The sequence below is a fragment of the Triturus cristatus genome, chromosome 4_2 (assembly GCF_964204655.1).
Source record: "Triturus cristatus chromosome 4_2, aTriCri1.1, whole genome shotgun sequence".
In the NCBI taxonomy this organism is placed as follows: Eukaryota; Metazoa; Chordata; class Amphibia; order Caudata; family Salamandridae; genus Triturus; species Triturus cristatus.
Window position 1 is genome coordinate 282971445 of NC_140586.1, and position 18639 is coordinate 282990083.

Below are 18639 nucleotides of genomic sequence, written 5' to 3' on the forward strand. Positions count from 1 at the left end.
CTCAGGGAGAGGAACGGGGTCCGTGGAGTTCAGTGGGAAGGTCAAGTCCTCTGACACAGCCTGCTAAGAGAGAACTGTCGCTACATCTACCAGCAGAGGCATGTCCCCATACAATAATCCTTGCTAATGTTCCCAAACTTGAGGGCGGTAAAGATGAACATTGGACTTCATTAAAAAAATAAGGCCCTCCATTATCTGTCCAATAAAACTGTTTTGGGTCAACATTTGGATAACAACTTTTTGATGATCAGAAGGGTGCCGTGGGTGGGTAAGACAAAGAAAAGCCTAGAAGGCGACTGTGTCGTCATAAGTTTTAGATCCCCCATGCTGGTTAAAGACCTATTGAGGCAGGCTGGGTCAGTTAGAATCCATAATGAGTATGTAAACATACTCCCTTTGGGGTTCTTTTACCCACCACCTTATATTAGGCCGGTGTTTAGCGATCCATCTAAAGGGAGAGGTCCCTATGAATTTACTATTCCAGTCTTCAACAGATTTGATACCCTTTCTAATCTGGGAGAAAATGAGTGACTAGGGAATCAAGAAGATATCATTATCCCTGCCACCCCGATTAGAGTTCTCCCTGTAGCCACACTGGTAAGTAATGTCCCCTTTGCAGATGGATGTGATCAAGGGCCCAGGGGTACACCCATAAAGTTGGTAACCTGGAATATAGCTGGCCTGAAAAATAAAATAGACGACCCAGTATGGCGAGAATTTATTGGCAGAGGAGATATTATAGGACTACAAGAAACCTGGGACATAGGGAATACCCTGACCATGGATGGATATTCGAGTTATTTTATTTCGGCGGTCCCATCTAAGATGGAGAGGGCCAAGGGTGGCCTGGTCACCTTAATGTCAGTTACTATCCCCGGTACACATACTCAACTAGATACGGGATCATGTAACTGCCTAGCAGTTCAAATCTCTTTGAGTGGGGTGGGTGACATTTTAATTATTAATTTTTATAATTCTTATGATAGAGTCACCACGACTGATCACCTGGCCATGTTAAACCTTTTTTTGCCAAATTACAGGGAGGCCAATAAAAATCTATGTTTTATCATAGTCATGGGAGATTTTAAATTTCACGGCTGCCCAGACAATTGTTTGTCATTAGACCTATTAGGTCCGGTAGAGCAAGGGGAGACCCATTTTGAACATTCTGCACAGGGAGATCTCCTCGAAGTAATTCTGGCAGACAATGGTCTGATGCTTCCATCCACGTTGAATGAGGAGATACCCACCTTTAAAGGGAATGGTAGTCACTCAGTTATTGATTATATTTTTATTAGTCTAACACTAGGGGATAGGATCTATGGATATTCGCCGGTTTGGTCACACTTTAGTGACCATAACCCAGTGGCCCTCAGTATTTTGGACTTGATTACAAAGCCTGTGATAGCTCCAAATAGAACGGACAAATCTGATATTTGTCCAACGGATCAGGCCCATAGGATTAGATGGAGTAGAGTTATACCGGGAGACTTCCATACTAACCTAATAAGGGAGGTAGGATCTGAGCTGGACACATGTTTGAATTTGGAAGCAGGGAACAAGGAGGTTTTAGAGGCTTATTCGACAATTTGTTCCAAGGTCTCAGCAGACCTTAAATGTTTGGGGAAAGTTAAGAATTCTGCTGAGTTGGGGTGGTTTGATAAAATTTGTTCGTCAGCCAATAAAAAGCTGAAGGCCGCCCTGAATTGTAAACCAGTGAATAGGGCCATTGTGGCCCTGTTAAGGAAAAACTACAATAAAGCTTTGGAAACTAGAAGACGGAACATTAGGGAGGATGCTTGGGAAGAACTATCCTCCGTGGATGTGCTTAGGAACAGCGCCAAATTTTGGGCTGTTGTAAATAAACCCTTTTTCCGTGACCCCTGTAATGACCAACTAGATTGTGGTATTCAGGAACAGTTGTGGTCCTCTCATTTTAAGTCAGTCTATGAAGGGGAAAATAGTGGGGAGGTGAATATGCCTACCCCTATTTTAGATCCCTATACTTTAACGGTTACTAAGACTGAGGTAGAAGACGCCATCGGGAAGATGACGAGCAATAAGGCTCCGGGTCCCAACAGCGTTCCAGTGCACCTTTTTAAATCGGATCTTAAGACCGGGTCCATAGTTTTAACAAACGTTTTTAATAGGGTATGCACTGCAGGCATTCCGGTCACTTGGTCTGAATCTGTTATTGTCCCTATTTTTAAGAAAGGTAACAGAGGGGATCCCAGTTGTTACCGCCCTATCTCCCTCATTGATTCTGCGGTGAAGGTGTTGGGGGGAGTGGTTCTAGGTAAAATAACAGTTTGGATGGAGGACACTGATACCCTTTCATGCCTGCAATATGGGTTTAGGAAGGGACGAGGCACCATGGACCAAAGCCTCAACCTCCACCTATTAATTGGAAAATACACTATTGTCAAAAAGGGCACGCTATATTTAGCTTTTATGGACCTTTCCTCGGCTTTCGACCGTGTGAATAGGTCCAAACTTTGGGGATTGCTCCTTAAACTTGGCATTGATAAAAACCTTGTGTATTTTCTTGCTGATTTACGTAGGGACCTTACCGCCACAGTCAGATATGACTGTTTAGGTAATTGCACGGGCAAGATTGGGATCACCAATGGGGTTAGGCAGGGGTGCATTTTAGCCCCCCTGCTTTTTACCCTTTATATTAATGACTTGGGTGCTGTCCTAATAGAGGCGTGTAAGGATATTCCTAAGGCAGGCAACTATTCCATCCCGGCATTATTATATGCAGATGATGCCGCCTTAATAGCGCGTACAGCAGTGGGGTTGCAACGTCTTTTAAATTCATTTTCTAATTTTATGAAAGTATTGGACCTAAGTGTGAATTTTGCTAAATCGCACGTAATGGTTGTGGGCAGTAAGCCCAAAAGAGTCAAGACTATGCACTGTGAAGAGAATGTTCTTTCCAGGGTAACAAGATTCCCATATTTGGGGGTTATTTTTGACGATCAGTCTTCCTGGTCGCCCCAATTAGTTGCTAAGCGTAATGCCTTTGCGAGGTCCACCTTGGCTGTCTCAGACTTTGCCCGTAAACTAGGGGTGAAGCCTTTACAGGCTGTGTTAAAAATGTATGAAGCCAAATGTACTTCAATAGCTATGTATGGAGCTGATCTGTGGGGGTTTAAAAATGCAAGGGTGTTGCAGGTGGTAGAGGATACATTTTTGAAATCTATTTTATCCGTTCCCCAGTCAACCTCTGGATATATCGTTCATCAAGAGTGCGGGACCGAATATCTAGGAGACCGCATAGCTTTAGCTCCTTTATTGAAATGGATCTCTATATGGTTAAACCCGGAACTAGAGTTGAATCACGAGATTCTCAGGGATTGTTTATCCCTTGAGTATGGTAACACTATTCCCTGGTTGAAATATGTTAAAAAACTAACTATAGAATTGGGTCGCCCTGAACTGTTTATTCACCCAAATAACTTACGAAAGGGGGATGTGAAATGGGTGAAAGATACATACAAACAGCGGGTAAATTTAGCAAGAGAAGAAAAGGAATTACATAAACCAACAGTTAGGGCTCACCAGTTGTTAATTACCTCTAGTGGCATAGAACCCTACTTGGGAACAGTCAATAATATGAATCATCGTTATCTATTGACTAAGTTCAGATTGAACAAATTCCACCTTCTCCTTACAGAACGCCCAGGGAGGACGAAGGAGACGGATTTGGAGATCTGTTCTTGCGATAGATTCTCTATTAAAGACACGGTGCACTTTATCTTCTTTTGTAAACATTTGCGCCCTATTCGTAAAAAATGTATTATCCCTCTTATCAAAGATAAAGGTTTTAGACAAGTTAAGCCAGCTCTCCTGTATCTTCAGCTGCTGGGTTCTACTTGGGAGATTTTTAACATAGCAAATTGTTTGACGATAGCAACGAGATTGAGGAAGAAGATCATTTGGCTATAGTGCATAGTGCTACGGGTAACCTATGAATTATGATTGTGTGTTTCGTTTTGATTTTTAACGTGTTAGTATCGTATTTTTCATTGATATTTATAATGTATGTTTTTTATATATATTTGTAATTGTATTGTATGGTTTGTTGTATTTTAAATAGTGGTCCTGATTTTGATGTACAATGCTTTTATGGTTTTTGCTATGAACCGAATAAAGTATCTTTGACTGACTGACTGACTCTACGTGACAATCTGGAACAAGAACTGCAGGAACAAAGAGGGATATCAACAACTTGGGTCAAAGAATCTTTGGGCTGGAGGAATATAATGATAGATGTGAGGAATAATAGAAATTCATCAAGGGGAACTACTAGCACTCCAGGAGCAAAAATTCTTCCAGTAGGAGGAACTTGAAGGTATCAAGAATAGATCAAGAAAGAAAAACCTGTGCATACGGATGATCCCAAGTGGCTCTGAAGGAACAGATATCAAAAGCTTCACATTCAGACCATTACATTCTCTTATAATGGACAGTAAAGTCCGGATTAAACTGAGCAGAACTCACACAGCGCAAGCAATGCATACTGTGGAAATTGCCCCCAAGCTATCATTACGCCACCCCCATCACTTCCAGGTGACAGAACAAATTATGGAAACTACAAGGACTCAAGAACACTGTTTGTTCGATGTCCACCAGTTCCACATCTACAAGGATCTAGCAGGAATAAAGCTGCTCCAGCGAAGAGACTTTCGACCTGTGGTGCAATATCTTCAGTACCACCTAACCCCCTACAAATGGTGTCACCCCTTCAAAATTTTCTTTGAATGGCAGGACCAATGCATACAGATTAAATCACTGACAGAGAACAGAAAATCCTTGGTATACCCACTTATTATGCTGCCACGCCCAATGGCTCCACGGATCACCTAAGAAAGACTCCTCAAAAGAGAGCAGTGGAGAGTGGTAGGACACATGCTTAACATTAAACTGCTCACAGAGACTATCAAAAAAGAAAAAGAAGTGGCGATTGAATCTCTCTGGAGAACCGGAGAACCAGAACCGAACTGTAGCCAGAGACTGTAAACCAGCCAGAAGATTAGCCACACTGCAGACTGATCAAGCAGATCACATAAAGAAGGTGGAGGGCCTGGTAGGGGTGGATCAGTAGCATATAGGAATATGCTACTGATCCACTTTCACAGAGAAGAGTAGTAGATAAGAAGGGATGTGAATTATTCTGAAAGTGGGAATGGATAGTGCTGACACAAAACAGAGTGTTGACCAAACTACTGGATGTTTCTCATAGTTCTAAATTTATCTATGTTACTTAGAGGATTTATAATGGGGGTTGGATGCATGTGATGATGGTGGTAGTATTAGGCTCTTGTTTACGGATTTTGCCAAGCACGGTTTCAAACATTCACAAGAGTGGCATAATGAGCTAACTCCCTCAGGTCACTGCTTCAAAACTGAAAAGCGTAGAGTATAGGTAAATGGTTAACACTAGCATCTTTCAAGGTTGGAGTGCTCAGTACCCCAGCCAGAAGAACAAGAGTTCTGCAGGCACATTTAAACTCAAATGTGGATTACAATAGGGTAACATGTAGGCTTCTCGGCCAACTATGTCTTTGCAGATAAGAATGGGAGAGGGTTGTCGATAAATGAAAGACTGAGGGGATGCAACATGTCTTTGTTGTTATGTTATGTTAATAGGAACTTATATAGCGCTCATTCACCAACAGGTTTCTTGGCGCTGGAGGAGTTACTTTCTAAAAAGAGTTACTGGTAAGGATGGTCCAGGTCTAACTGTAAGCTTGGGTGAAGAGCCAGGTCTTCAACATCTTCCTAAAATGAAAGAGGTCTGACTCGAGTCTCAATGTGGGAGGAAGAGCGTTCCAGAGTTTGGGTCCTAATATTGAGAAGCGTGAGCCTCCTGTTTTTTTGCGTCTAAAAACTGGGATCTCTAGGTAGTTCATGTGCATAGATCTTAAAGTACAGTGGGGGATGTACTTATGGATTTTTGATGAAATGTACTTAGGGCCAGTCCCATGCAAGGCTTTACAAAGAATACAGCCGGTTTTAAACTTGGAGCATTGCTCTACTGGGAGCCAGTGCAACTCTTTTAGCAGCGGCTTGATGCGACATCGTCTGCCTTCTTGGAATATAATTCTGGCTGCCTGATTTTGTAATAGCTGCAAACGATGTATCTGATTGCGCTGAAGACCTAGGTATATAGAGTTAGCATAATCAATCCTTGACAGAATCAAAGAGATGACAATTTTGATACATGCCTCTCTGCTAAAAAATCTGATTTTCCTCAGTTTCCGCAGTTGGAGGAAGCAAGCGGAGGTGACTGCTCCAATCTGCGTGTTCATGTTTAGGTCTGAGTCAATGTGTATGCCTAGGCTTTTTATCGAGTTTTTTAGTGCCGTAGGCGGGCCTAGATCGGAGGGCCAGTGGGTGGGAGTCCAATGCTGGAGTTTATTGTTGGGGATAATGATTTCTGTTTTTTCGGCATTGAGTTTTAGTTGATTTTTGTTCATCCATTTCATGATGAACAGCATGGATTTTTTGAGAAATTCCTGAGACTCTGTAGATTCATTGATAGGGAAGACTAGCTGCATATCGTCAGCATAGTTGTGGATTTGCACTCCCATCGGCCGTAACGCAATGATAAGAGGGCTGATATATATATTGAAAAGATGCAGGGATAGGGGAGAGCCCTGTGGTACTCCACATTTCAAGTTGGCATCAATTTATGGTCACACCAGAGTAAAGATGGGTTTTTATGCCACATCTCCATAGACTGCTATGGTTGGCCTTTTTACTAATGGTGGGTGACTGGAAAATGGTACTAGATGTGCAGCAGTACCGCTCAGACAACAAAGAGGAAGGCATCACTACCCTATCTGCAGCGGGTCAATCCTGGCTTAACGAGCAGGGTCTAATAGACATTTGACACTATCTAAATAGAGATGAGAGAGATTACTCACACTACTCAGTATCCCATAGGTCATTTGTCAGAACAGTTTTATACTATGTGATTGTCTCTTGCTACAGATTGTTTGGGAGGAGGAGATCGGGTGATGTCGCTTTTTGACCATGCCTGATTACTCTGGAATTTTCATGGATGGCCTGACAAGGGTGGAATATCGCAATGGCAGTATAACAAATGTCTACTCAGAGATAGGGTAGCCAGGGAAGCTCCTTGCTTCCAGGTCAAAGAGTTTATTTCTTACAATGACAGTGGGGACTGTAGTGCAGCAATACTATGGGAGTAAATGAAAGATGTAATCTGGGGGACATGTATAGCGGAAAGTGTGAAGCTAGCCAGGACTCGTACAATGAACACGAAAGACCTCCAGACTGTGCGATGAAAACGGGGAAAGATACATAATAAAATTCTCTCTCAAAAGACATGGTGCTAAATAATTCTCTGAAGGGGTGAAATTAGACCTCTTGAGCTTAATAAAGCTGGGTATTTCCTAGCACAAATCCAACAAAAATACTATGAGGGCGGTGGCAAGACATGGAAATTACTAGCGGCCAAACTGAGAAGGAAGTATATCCAGTCCCACATTCTGTGTATCGGAACCTCAGATGACAGCCTCAAGATGGACGAACAAAATAAACGTGGGGCTTTTGCGCAGTTCTACCAGGCATTCTCCGCATCTACTCCAACTAATGATGTTTCCATTAGACACTTTCTGCCAAGCTCCAATCTTAATAAAGTAATACTGGATCAAATAGTCCTCGAGGACCCTATAACGGGGGAGAAAATTATCGTCAAGGGCATTAAACTATTCAAGCCTCTAGGACCTGATGTGTTCTCCTCGGCCTTCTCTACAAGCATCTGACCTACTATGCTACCATTAAGGTCCTAAGTCTTTAATGATAGAGCCTCTAGAGGGACAGTAATGCATCCATGACTGAGGCGAGAGAGTCAATCCTACTTAAATAGGGGAAGTAGGGGATCAGTGACTCTCCTATAGGCCAATCTCTCTATTGAATGTCAATTTTAAAATATTTACAAAAATAATAGAAAACTGACTGCAGAAACTTAAGCAGGTCCTAAATCACCCTGTCCAAGTGTGATTAATTCCCAAGAGAAGACGGTTGGATAATACATAAAAATACTATATCTTATTGATATACTTAATAAATGTAAACACGCTGTGCTTCTGCTGTTCCTAGATGCTGGAAAGGCATTCAATAGAGTGGAATATCCTTTTCGGAAGGAAGCAGTGAGGGACAGAGGATTGAGATAGCAGCAAGATATACTAACCATTCGTCAAAGATTAGCATCAAAGGGATCTATTCATGCTGTGTAGGCAGAGTGTGGGACAAGACAGGGATGTCCATTGTCGACCCTGCTCCTCGTCTCATACCTAGAGCCAGTCCTTCAGCAGATTCACTCTAACCTAAATATCCGGAGAGTCGGACTGAGTAGAGATTCATTTTTTTTTTCTCTCCCTTGCCAACGACATTCTGATCTAGCTGGCCATCCCAAGAGCTTCCCTGGAGCTCTTACTGGAGGAACGATGAGCCTTTAGTGAAGTAGGGGGATTAAAAACTAAAAATGAAGGAATAATTTCACCCACACTGTACACTGCATTAACTGCAGAATGCATTTCATCTGAGCTGTACCCAGCATTAACTGAAGGCCACTTCTTACCAACATTGTGTAGCAACAAAACCATCTGTCCTGCATATTGAAATAACTGCAGAAGGCACCTTGTATGAGAGGTATACAACTTTTTCACAATGTAGTTTGTTTTGCATATTGAGTAGCAACACTTTTTTGCTGTGCATAGCAAAAACTGGAGGCATGCCAATTCTCCTCTGTATAGTGCAGTGACAGGAGGCACATCCCAGCTACGTAGAACAACTGCAGATGCGCCACTCCTCTGCTGTGTACAGCAGCAACTACATTCACACCACCTCTCCACTCCTATAACAACAAGCACATGCCTTTCTTTTTAAAACATAGCTTTATTGACTTTTGCATAGAATAGCACAGACATGCATACAACAGCCAGAGTAAATACATGATATAGCAATTGGACTATATCAGAGTACACCCCCAATTCTTCTTCAATGCCACTGTCTGTATAGAATAAATAGGTACATAAGATGGTTTCCAAGTAATCAAAGACCATTTCCTGATAGCAATAAATGTATACATTTACCCTGTTCTCAGTGGACTTCAAGAACCGCATGCATATCAGTTCTCAGCTGCATAAAGCAACAACTGGAGGTAACACCCTTCGCAAATGTGCATAGTACCAACAGTATGCACACCACTCCTCCACTGTCTATAGCAACAACCACATGCATATGAGTTCTTGTCTGCGTGAAGCAACAACTGCAGGTATTGCACTTTGCAAATGTGCATAGTAACAACAGCATGCACACCACTGCTCCACGGTCTATAGCAACAACCACATGCATTTGAGTTCTCGGCTGCATGAAGCAACAACTGCAGGTATTGTTGCAGGGATTCTGCACATACACAGAACTATGTGCAGGAAAACAGGACCTCTGTGTATAGAGGCAGAACCTTCCTACCACCTCAGTGCCAAAAATCCCAAAACCGACTAGCTATAGTGTGTCATTCATTCTCCTACATAATCATGAAGCTACAAATGATTAGACAACCCAGAACACAACACTCCCAGGAATCGCGGTTGCAAGACGTGCCCTTTCACACACTCACTTGTACTTGTCCACAATAAGAATTGACAGAGTCACTGTTATAGTTCAAAATGTTTATTTTAACTAGCGTGCTCTATAATGCAGTATACGAGCCGCTACCAGCAGCATAACGCATAAACCTAAAACAGTTAGCATTGTTGCAATTCCATAGATTATAAAGGGGGATGTCATTGTATACAGACAGTGGGTAAAGGACTATAAGGCCTAACCACCCTCCCCTTGGTAAGAAGAAGTTTTATTATATAAAGGAAGATCTATGGGCTTTTTCAGCAGGCCCCATACCTTAGTGCCTAGACAGAAGTTTTATATCATAGGAAAAGCATGGCTCTTCTCCCTGGAAAGGTCCCTTTCCAAGTGTGTTTTAGAACAACATGCATCCCCATAATAACAAAGCACAAGTTTTCAGCAGCGCAGCTGTGTTAGCATGTTTTGCATAGGTGCTAGGGACTGACCAGAACAGATAACAAGGGGCATTGTTTATCGACCTTGCACATCGTGTTCAGACTAAACTCCAGGAACAGGCAGAGAACGTAGAAAGCAGACAGTTCTCATGTGAAAGGCAAAACATTCTTGCAAAATAAAGTCATGTAGTAACGTGAACAAAAGTAGCATCATGGCAGCAGAGCTTATGCTAACTTAGCAATGTCGACAATGACCCTAATGGCCATATAACACCCTCCCCTTGGTAAGATCATGGTATATAGACAAAAGACTTGAACAGTTTTCAAAGGTAAGCAGAGTCCATAAGTGCTTAAAAAAACAAATTGGAAAAAGAGAAAACAAAATGTTGTATGTTGTTTAAAATGTTGTCGTTTCACGGGAAACGTGATTAAGAAGGAGATGGCAAATCCATCAAAATACGCGAACTTGAGAATGCATTTCTTCACAAATGTGTATAGTAACAACAGTAGGGCCTCTCAACTGAATAGAGCAGCAAATGCAGTTACCCCACCACTTCTCGGTTGTGTATAGAAATACCTATGTGCTCAGTACGTCTCAGATGTGCATTGCCACAATAGGTACACAGCTTATCGGCTGTACCTAGCAATAACTGCTGTCCACCACTTCTCAGCTGTATATACCACCAGCTATAGACACACCATTTCTCTGCAGTAGAAAATTACAACTGTGGCCACACCACCTCCAGGTTGTCTACAACAACAATCATACCACTTCTGAGACATGCAAAGCAACAACTGCGGGTTCCAGACCTCTCAAATGTGTCTAACAACAAACATGGCACACCTTAAGCAGACTAGAGGAAACTGCAGACACCCCACCACTTCTTGGCCCTGTATAGAAACACCTGCATGCACTGGAAACATCCTTTATTAAGAAGCAGAAATCATGTTTTGCCTTTACAACGCCAGCAATAGAAGAAGGCATCGTTACCACGCAATCATTTAGCACGCACGTTGTTACAATGACTTGCTTTAGGGGGTGCATTGGTGGAGTGGTGTTGGATTTTAAGTCCCACACCTTCCCTATTGGTGCGCAGACTGGAGTTGGAATAGTAAATGATACTATTCCAAAGTCCAGTGCCTCTCTAAGGCAAGTCGTTGTAACGAAGAGCTAAAGGGACACAGCATAATGACGCGTTCGTTCTAATGCAGGAGTCGTAAAGGAATGCGTAATAAACGCATGTGGTGTCACGTCATACTTTCTTGTAGGTACACCACTGCTGCGCTGTATAAAGCAACAACCACAGGCATGCCAGTTCTCAGATGTGTACAGCAACACTGCAGGTACAACTCTTCTCACACGTGTCGCACCTGCAAATATCACACTTCACAGCTGTGCATAGCAATAACTAACCACTTTCAGGTGAGCATACTTACCAAAAACTCATGCACCATACAGCAATAACCAGTCACACAACTGCAGGCACACCCCAGCTGTGTTTAGGGCCATTAAAGGCACATTCCTCAACTGTACACAGCAACAACTGCAGAAACACACGTCAGCTGTGAAAGGTAACAATTCTAGGAAAGGGCCCGTCTCGCCTGTTTATCTATGGCAACTTCTGGGGATTTTGCATCTGAGCTGTACAAAGTAATAAAAGCAGAGACCCTCGAGTGGGTTAAGCTGTAGCAACAACTGCTCTTAAGAAGTTGCTTCAGAAATCCACTTTGAAACCTAAGCTGGAAGGAAGGGGCTCGTGTAACTTTAATGAGCTGCTCGTCGGTGCGCACACTCGGAACGGTGGCTCCTGAAGGAAGTAGGTGCGCAGCTGCCCGGGACAGACAGCCTGGGGTACCCTTCACCCCCTCAAAGGCGAGGGGCGGTTGTCTGGCAAGCGATACCCCGCGCACACGAAGGTGAGGCCCGGCTGGCTCGCTAAAACGGCGAATCTGAGGCAACGCAGTCCAAACCGCAGACAAGCTACAAACGGCCGACTAAAAAGGTCACACCTGGAACAAAGAGCTTCAATGTACGCAGCACAATGACAAACCGAAAGATGTGCACTGAGCCATAAGCCGCAACCGCCATGTTCCAAATATCGTTATAAAAGTAGCTCCTGAAACGACACACCAAAACCAACATGCTACAGGCTTCTGCTACGAACGTCCAGCTACGAAAAAACACCTCAAACAATGCAGTAGAAACTACGCTCTGCAAACGTCGTGACAGATGATACAACCCCAGCGATATGCGACAACGAAGCACCTGAAGAAAACTGCTACAAATCCGTGCCCTACAGAATGTAAAAACAATGACCCTAAAACGACCAAAAGTCCACTTTGGACTCTTTAAGGTGTCACAAAGGTGAAGAGCACCGTTCGACTGCAAGAAGCGCTTAAAGTCAGGATGAGTGGTCTGCTGAAAAGCGGTGGAGCTGGTCTGTATCCAGTAGGCCGCAGTGGGCAAAGCGCAGGAGCACAATGACATCAAGAAACAACCGAGTGTTTCCCTTTGTGCCAACTGATGCCCTCAACAATGCCGGGCATGGAGGGAAAGCGCTGCCCTACAACAACCAAGGTGGGGGATCTAGAGGAGCGCTGCCCCAAAATGGGCGCTCACTGTGCACCACTCAGGACTCTGGAGGACTCATAGTGACCACCCGAAGCCACTGGCCTCCCGGCAAACCCTCCAGAGTCGCCCCTCTGCACAGCTCTTATTCCGCTACAATGAATGGCCACCCCCCAATATCACAACCGCCCCCCACACAGTATTGCCCGCTCCCTAACAGGGCCGAGGCAATGTACAAGATTCCCGCTTCATCGCAGTACCACCGGGAAGGGGGCGGGCCGGGCCCTGGAAAGCCACGCACACTGCCTCAGCCTGCAGGCTCCTCTTCCTTGCTTCCACATCCCGATCATGTGGTACCACCCACTGGGTCCGCCCAAAGCCAGCCCCAGAGCCTCACCGTGCAAGAAGGTAAGAATACATCTGATGTGTGCCCTGAAGTATCAGGGGGTGATTTAAAGATAGTGGTTCATTTGTGCAGGTGAATGCCAGTGGTGGGCACTGCTACTCATGTTTGGGCGCCTGGACTTATTTTTCAGCAACAAACTTTGACTCACAGCAACAGACAGGAAGGCAGAAAAGGGGGAAAGAAGGAGGAAGTGAAAGGAAAGACTGACACATGGAACAAACATTGGAACAGCTATGTTAGATGTTTGTATGGCATGTGGATTGGACATGTGCATGCTCTACAAATGTCAAGGGCTTTGGCTTTGCCAGTGCTTGTTTGTGTACTGGGGTGCAAGCATAGATAAAAATATCTGAAAAATATATGCTTCCAAAAAAAGGATCGATTTCTTTTCAGAGGCATTCATTTGTCAGATGCCTTTTCAGTGCTCACTCACCAGTGCTGCCCGTCCACTCAGACGGATTTCAGAAGTAAGATAGTCCCTCATGCATTCCAATAGAGGTGGAAGGCACAGTGAAACAGCCAACAAAAAGACAGTGAGAGTAAAATACTCCCGTTGGGCTGATCCAGATGTGATTGACAACATCTCGAGCCAATTGTGAAGGAGATTGAAAAAAAGAAGTCGGTGCTCGAAGGGACCTGACCCAAAGCCTGTAATGTAAGTTTAGAACATAATATGTTCACCATGAATGGTGCAAGCGTCCTACATATCATAGCTAACAAACATTGGCAATGCCAACAAGTCTGGCATATAACTGAAAGCGTCTCTTATGTCACTGATACATTTAGGCACTTAATAAGCCACCATACATGCACGCTGTCACTCATGTTAGTATCCACATACCCCTTCATCAACTCACTGACTCACTATTGCATAAAACAGACACACAAGATAAATAAAAAAAATTAAAGTAGAAAAACAAAATAATGCTGTCACTAAAGTTTGGCAGGCGCATGCTAGCAATATAAAAATAAAATTAACCATAGCAGAAGGTGGCTAACTTTCAATGATATTGTAATAGTGTATCTTATTTTTTAAATTCCGATGTAGCAGCCATATATGCAAAACACCACTCAACAGTCAATCAATAAACATCGCACTGAACAGCCATCTTCAAATGCAAAAGTTTATAGTGTTTCACTGCTATACTGATCCAAGGCGGCAACATAATAATTCTAAGTGTGGTGGATATATTTGAATGATAAAACAGTGATTCACCTTGGACAGTACCATTTCAAGATGGCCACCCAGTCTAAAAATAGTTTGCGTAGAATGCAGCACAAAGCAGATCAAATGAGAGGCAAGTCAGTGGGCCACCAGGATATCTGGGAGCCTCAGGACGCTCTCACAAAAAAGGAGACAAATGAAAACAAGCATTGGCATAGCCAATAGGTCTTGCCTTTGGGACCTTATAAGTGTTTAGCCATGCAACAGTTGCATAACTAAATACTTATAAGGTCCCAAAAGCGAGACCTATTGGCTATGCAAAGCGGCCGTGGGGCCGCGAAAGTGAAAGTGATCGCGATCAAACATCAAAGCGGCCGCGAAAGTGAAAGTAATCGCGGTAAAGAGCGGCGCGCGCGCCCGCGCACATGCACTGTAGCTCTAGACTGGCCTGGTAGCACTTTTTGGAGCCCTCTCAATAAGTCTCGCCAGACCAGCGCATGCGCTGGGTCAGGCGAGACCTAAAAAGGAAAGGGAACCTTGTAAAGGAAAAAGTGGAAAGCTCAAGGACTGACCACCGGCCCAGACACTGACATGCACTTTGGTTTCTAGTGAATGGGCAGGCAAATGCTGTTACTCACTGGGCAATAACACAAATGGCAAAAAGGGGATACATGATTACCTCATGCAGTATAATGTCTTTTGGGGAAAAACAGAATGTGAAAGACACTCAAACTGACAGAAGAGAGTTGACCTAAAGCCCTTATATGCATGTATTTTTTATGCATTTATTTATTGTTTTATTACAAGGACCTGGCAAACAAACACACCTGCCAGGCACTCCTTAGAGGGTCTACCAAGGGATATCACAGTACAAATCATCGACCCCCAGCGCCTGACAAAGGAAGGAACCAAAACCAAATGTCTTGCTTAATACAGTAATCTGAAGGAATCCATGTAACACAAATCATATCTAATCAACCCACTCTTAAAGACCCATTGGCTTTAACATAAACTTTCCACACTGCCTTTGTTGTAATTTTTATAATAAACAAATTAGCCTGATGGCATGTGACATAACTTTTTCTAATGAACCAATCACTGATCAGGCATATATCCTTTATCACTGGATCCTCATGGTTAGCACTGTATGCCTTCCATATTGAGCCTACCTTTTCCCATAAGTTAACCAAAATTAGAATCCTAAAAGTAGAAAAATGTGCAACACTAGACTTAGCAAAACAATATACAGCCACTCCTAACAAAGATTCCTGCGGTGCAAATCTTCTAATCGCAGGGCTTTGTTAGATGGGTAACCGACACAGGACACCTTGCCTATTAAAGTAATCTGTGTGACAGAATACCTTTCTACAGCCTTTAACACAGTGTAATAATAATCCAACATTAAAGGTCTATTGGTTTTAACATATGCTTTTCCCAATAAATAAGCCAAGCTTACTGCTTTGTCTTTAACCCTTCATATTTAACAGATCAGATCAAGGGTATCTAACATAACTTTTCCTAATGAACCAATCAGGCCTGTAGCCTTTACAATTGGGTTGTCACCATAAAAACCCCAGGCCTACTGTTCTGGGCACAAGGCTACCGTAAAACAACCATTGTTATACAGACTTTATATTAAAAATGTGGTAAAAATAACAGCTGGCAAAACACTATACAACTCTTCCTGAAAACAGGCTAGCTCAAACCAGCCACCGGGCTTGCCACCGTGGGTAGCCAACACCCAAGGCCTGCTCTACTCTGATAATGTCTGAAGTGTCATGTTACAAAGTTCCTGTCTACAATCATTAACGTAGTGTAACAGCAATTGATGTTTACAGATCTATTGGGTTCAACATATGCTTTTCACAATAAATAAGTGAGGCCTACTGCATTTGTCACAACTTTTCATAATAAACAGATCAGTCGTATGACATCTGACACGCATGTCCAAATCAACCAATCATGCCTGTAACCTTTAAAGTTGGCTTGTCTCTATCATCAGCTCAAGCTTTCTCACAAGGTAGCCATCTGGCAAACACTCAGCAAAATTACAATTTACTTCTGGCAAAGCAGTGTACAATCCCTCTTTAGAAGGTCTGTTTCGGACTATCACAGTGCTGAGGCCTCCTGTATTGAACATAAAGTGGCAACCACCCGGCACACTGTCATAAAATTACAAACATATGCAAAAAATTACAGTTGGCAAAACAATATATGGCCCATTCGAAAAATGCCTAACAAGAATTATTTAATTGCAAATATTCAACCCCAGCTATTTGTCAGACGGGTAACCAAGATCAAACCCTTGACTACTATCTTGATCTGTGAGATTCTGTGTAAAAAACATCTGTCAATTTCAAACCTGACCGATGTGGCCTCCTCAGGGTACACTACAGTCCCTACAGAAGGCTTTCCGGCGTCCCCGGATGAGCGAGCCCATAGCTGGCGGCTACCTGAGGAGGGTGGTTTGGTAATCCCATGCATTGCTCGCTATTTCCAAGCGTCACAATTTAGATATCTGGTGGAATGGTCTAGGCCTGAATCTGAGAAGGGATGGTTATTCATGGGCAGAACTTTGGCGAACATGGCACTTTGGAAGGTCCTCTTTCTGGCACGCGCCCACCGCACAATCCAGCTTTATCTGTCAGCTATTACAGTGCCTAATTAAGGGTTTTAGATGCGGTGGCACCTCGAGCGGGACTGTCTCCCTTTCCGTCCCCCCTCAACCCCTATAGTGGAAAGTAGAGAGTTTATTCCAGGGATGGATAGCTCTGCATTCTCTGTGTGGTGGAGGTCGGGTGTAGACCTATTGGTCCTTTCTTTGGCCAGGAAGGTCCCAAGACATTTAAGGATTTGAAAAAGTAATACGGGCTCCGGAGAGAGAAGGATATAGATACACTCAGATATGCCACTGGGTAATGCAGCTGACAGTGATGGAAGCGGCACAGTGACACCTCATTGGCTATGAGAAACGGCTTCCCCTGGGAGACTCGCACAGGCGCCAGACTGCAGAGCTGTGTGGGCTTCTGGGAGGGGAGGATGTAGGAGTCAAGACGCCATCCCAACGGGAGTTGGGAAGATCGCTCTCCTAGAAAGAGTGGCGGGATATATACTATAGAGCGAGACATACCACCCCAAACGCTGCTAGCATTGAAACAGCAACAAAGAGTGCCACACATTGGAATTTTACCCCAGTACGCTCGAAGAAAGGGAACCCTGACAGGGATGACTGATGCTGGAGGGGGTGTGGCGGCCTGGGAACCATAGTCCATAATTCGTGGGAGTGTCATAGACTGGATGGGTATTGGGAGGAAATCCTATCAGACACAGACACACATTGGGACACCCAATTCCCTAGATTCCCCTCGTATGTGATTCTCGGCCATCCCAACCCCCTCACCTGCCAACTAAAATCTAAACGTGCAAACACATAGCGCTAGCATTGGGAGCAGCTCATCAGGCGATTCTAGCGCTGTGGGGAACCGAAAAGGTGCCGTCACACAGACAGTGGCTGCATCGCATATGTCATTTTGGATCACTGACATAATATCGACTACAAAAATATAGACTTACAAAAATATCGATGCCAAAATATAGAATACCAAAATATCGAACCCCTATCTCCAAACAGGAAATTACAAAAATATCGAATCCAAAATATCGTTGTAAATAATATAGTTAGTCAAAATATCGAATTTTTTAAATGTTTAAAAAGTAATGTAAAATTAATGAAATAATACATAGAATTAACTGACACATACTTAAAAATACTTAAATAACAGTAAAATTAATAAATAATTAAAGTAAGTAAAAAAACAAAATTAATACATATATATTAACGTAATATTAATTAAAAATATTCAATATTTTCTGAGTAGGATAGCGGGCGGGTAAAATTTACTATTACCACTCCAGTAAGTGCAATAGTAGGGAAAGCGTTGGATAGCGGGAGGGTAAAAATTACTATTCCCACTCCAGAGAATGCAACAGTAGGGAAAGCGTTGGATAGCGGGAGGGTAAAAATTACTATTCCCACTCCAGAGAGTGCAATAATAGGGAAAACATTGGATAGCGTAGGGGTAAAAATTACTATTCCCACTCCAGAGAGAGCAACAGTAGGGAAAGCGTTGGATAGCGGGAGGGTAACATTTACTATTCCCACTCCAGTGAGTGCAACAGTAGGGAAAGCGTTGGATAGCGAAGGGGTAAACATTACTATTCCCACTCCAGAGAGTGCAACAGTAGCGAAAGCGTTGGATGGGGGAGGGTCAAATTTACTATTCCCACTCCAGTGACTGCAACAGTAGGGAAAGCGTTGCATAGCGGGAGGGACAAAATTACTATTCCCACTCCAGAGAGTGCAACAGTAGGGAAAGCGTTGGATAGCAGTAGTTCAAAATTTACTTTTCCCACTCCAGTGATTACAACAGTAGAGAAAACG

At 43.3% G+C, this 18639-nt stretch overlaps 1 protein-coding gene across 3 annotated transcripts in view; it reads left to right on the forward strand.

Annotated features, from left to right (window-relative positions):
* LOC146833641 (uncharacterized) overlaps positions 1 to 18639 on the forward strand; it is a 51575-nt gene that overhangs the window by 10945 nt on the left and 21991 nt on the right. Inside the window, exon 1 of one of the 3 annotated variants that reach the window (XM_085601518.1) lies at positions 11848 to 13035. The exons of 1 other annotated variant lie outside the window; for it this stretch is intronic. In XM_085601518.1, the coding sequence (XP_085457644.1) occupies positions 12540 to 13035 (496 nt within the window). In that variant the 5' untranslated portion in view covers positions 11848 to 12539. Of the gene's footprint in view, positions 1 to 11847; positions 13036 to 18639 lie in introns of those variants that run through there. One more of the 3 variants, XM_085601519.1, reaches the window with a different exon arrangement.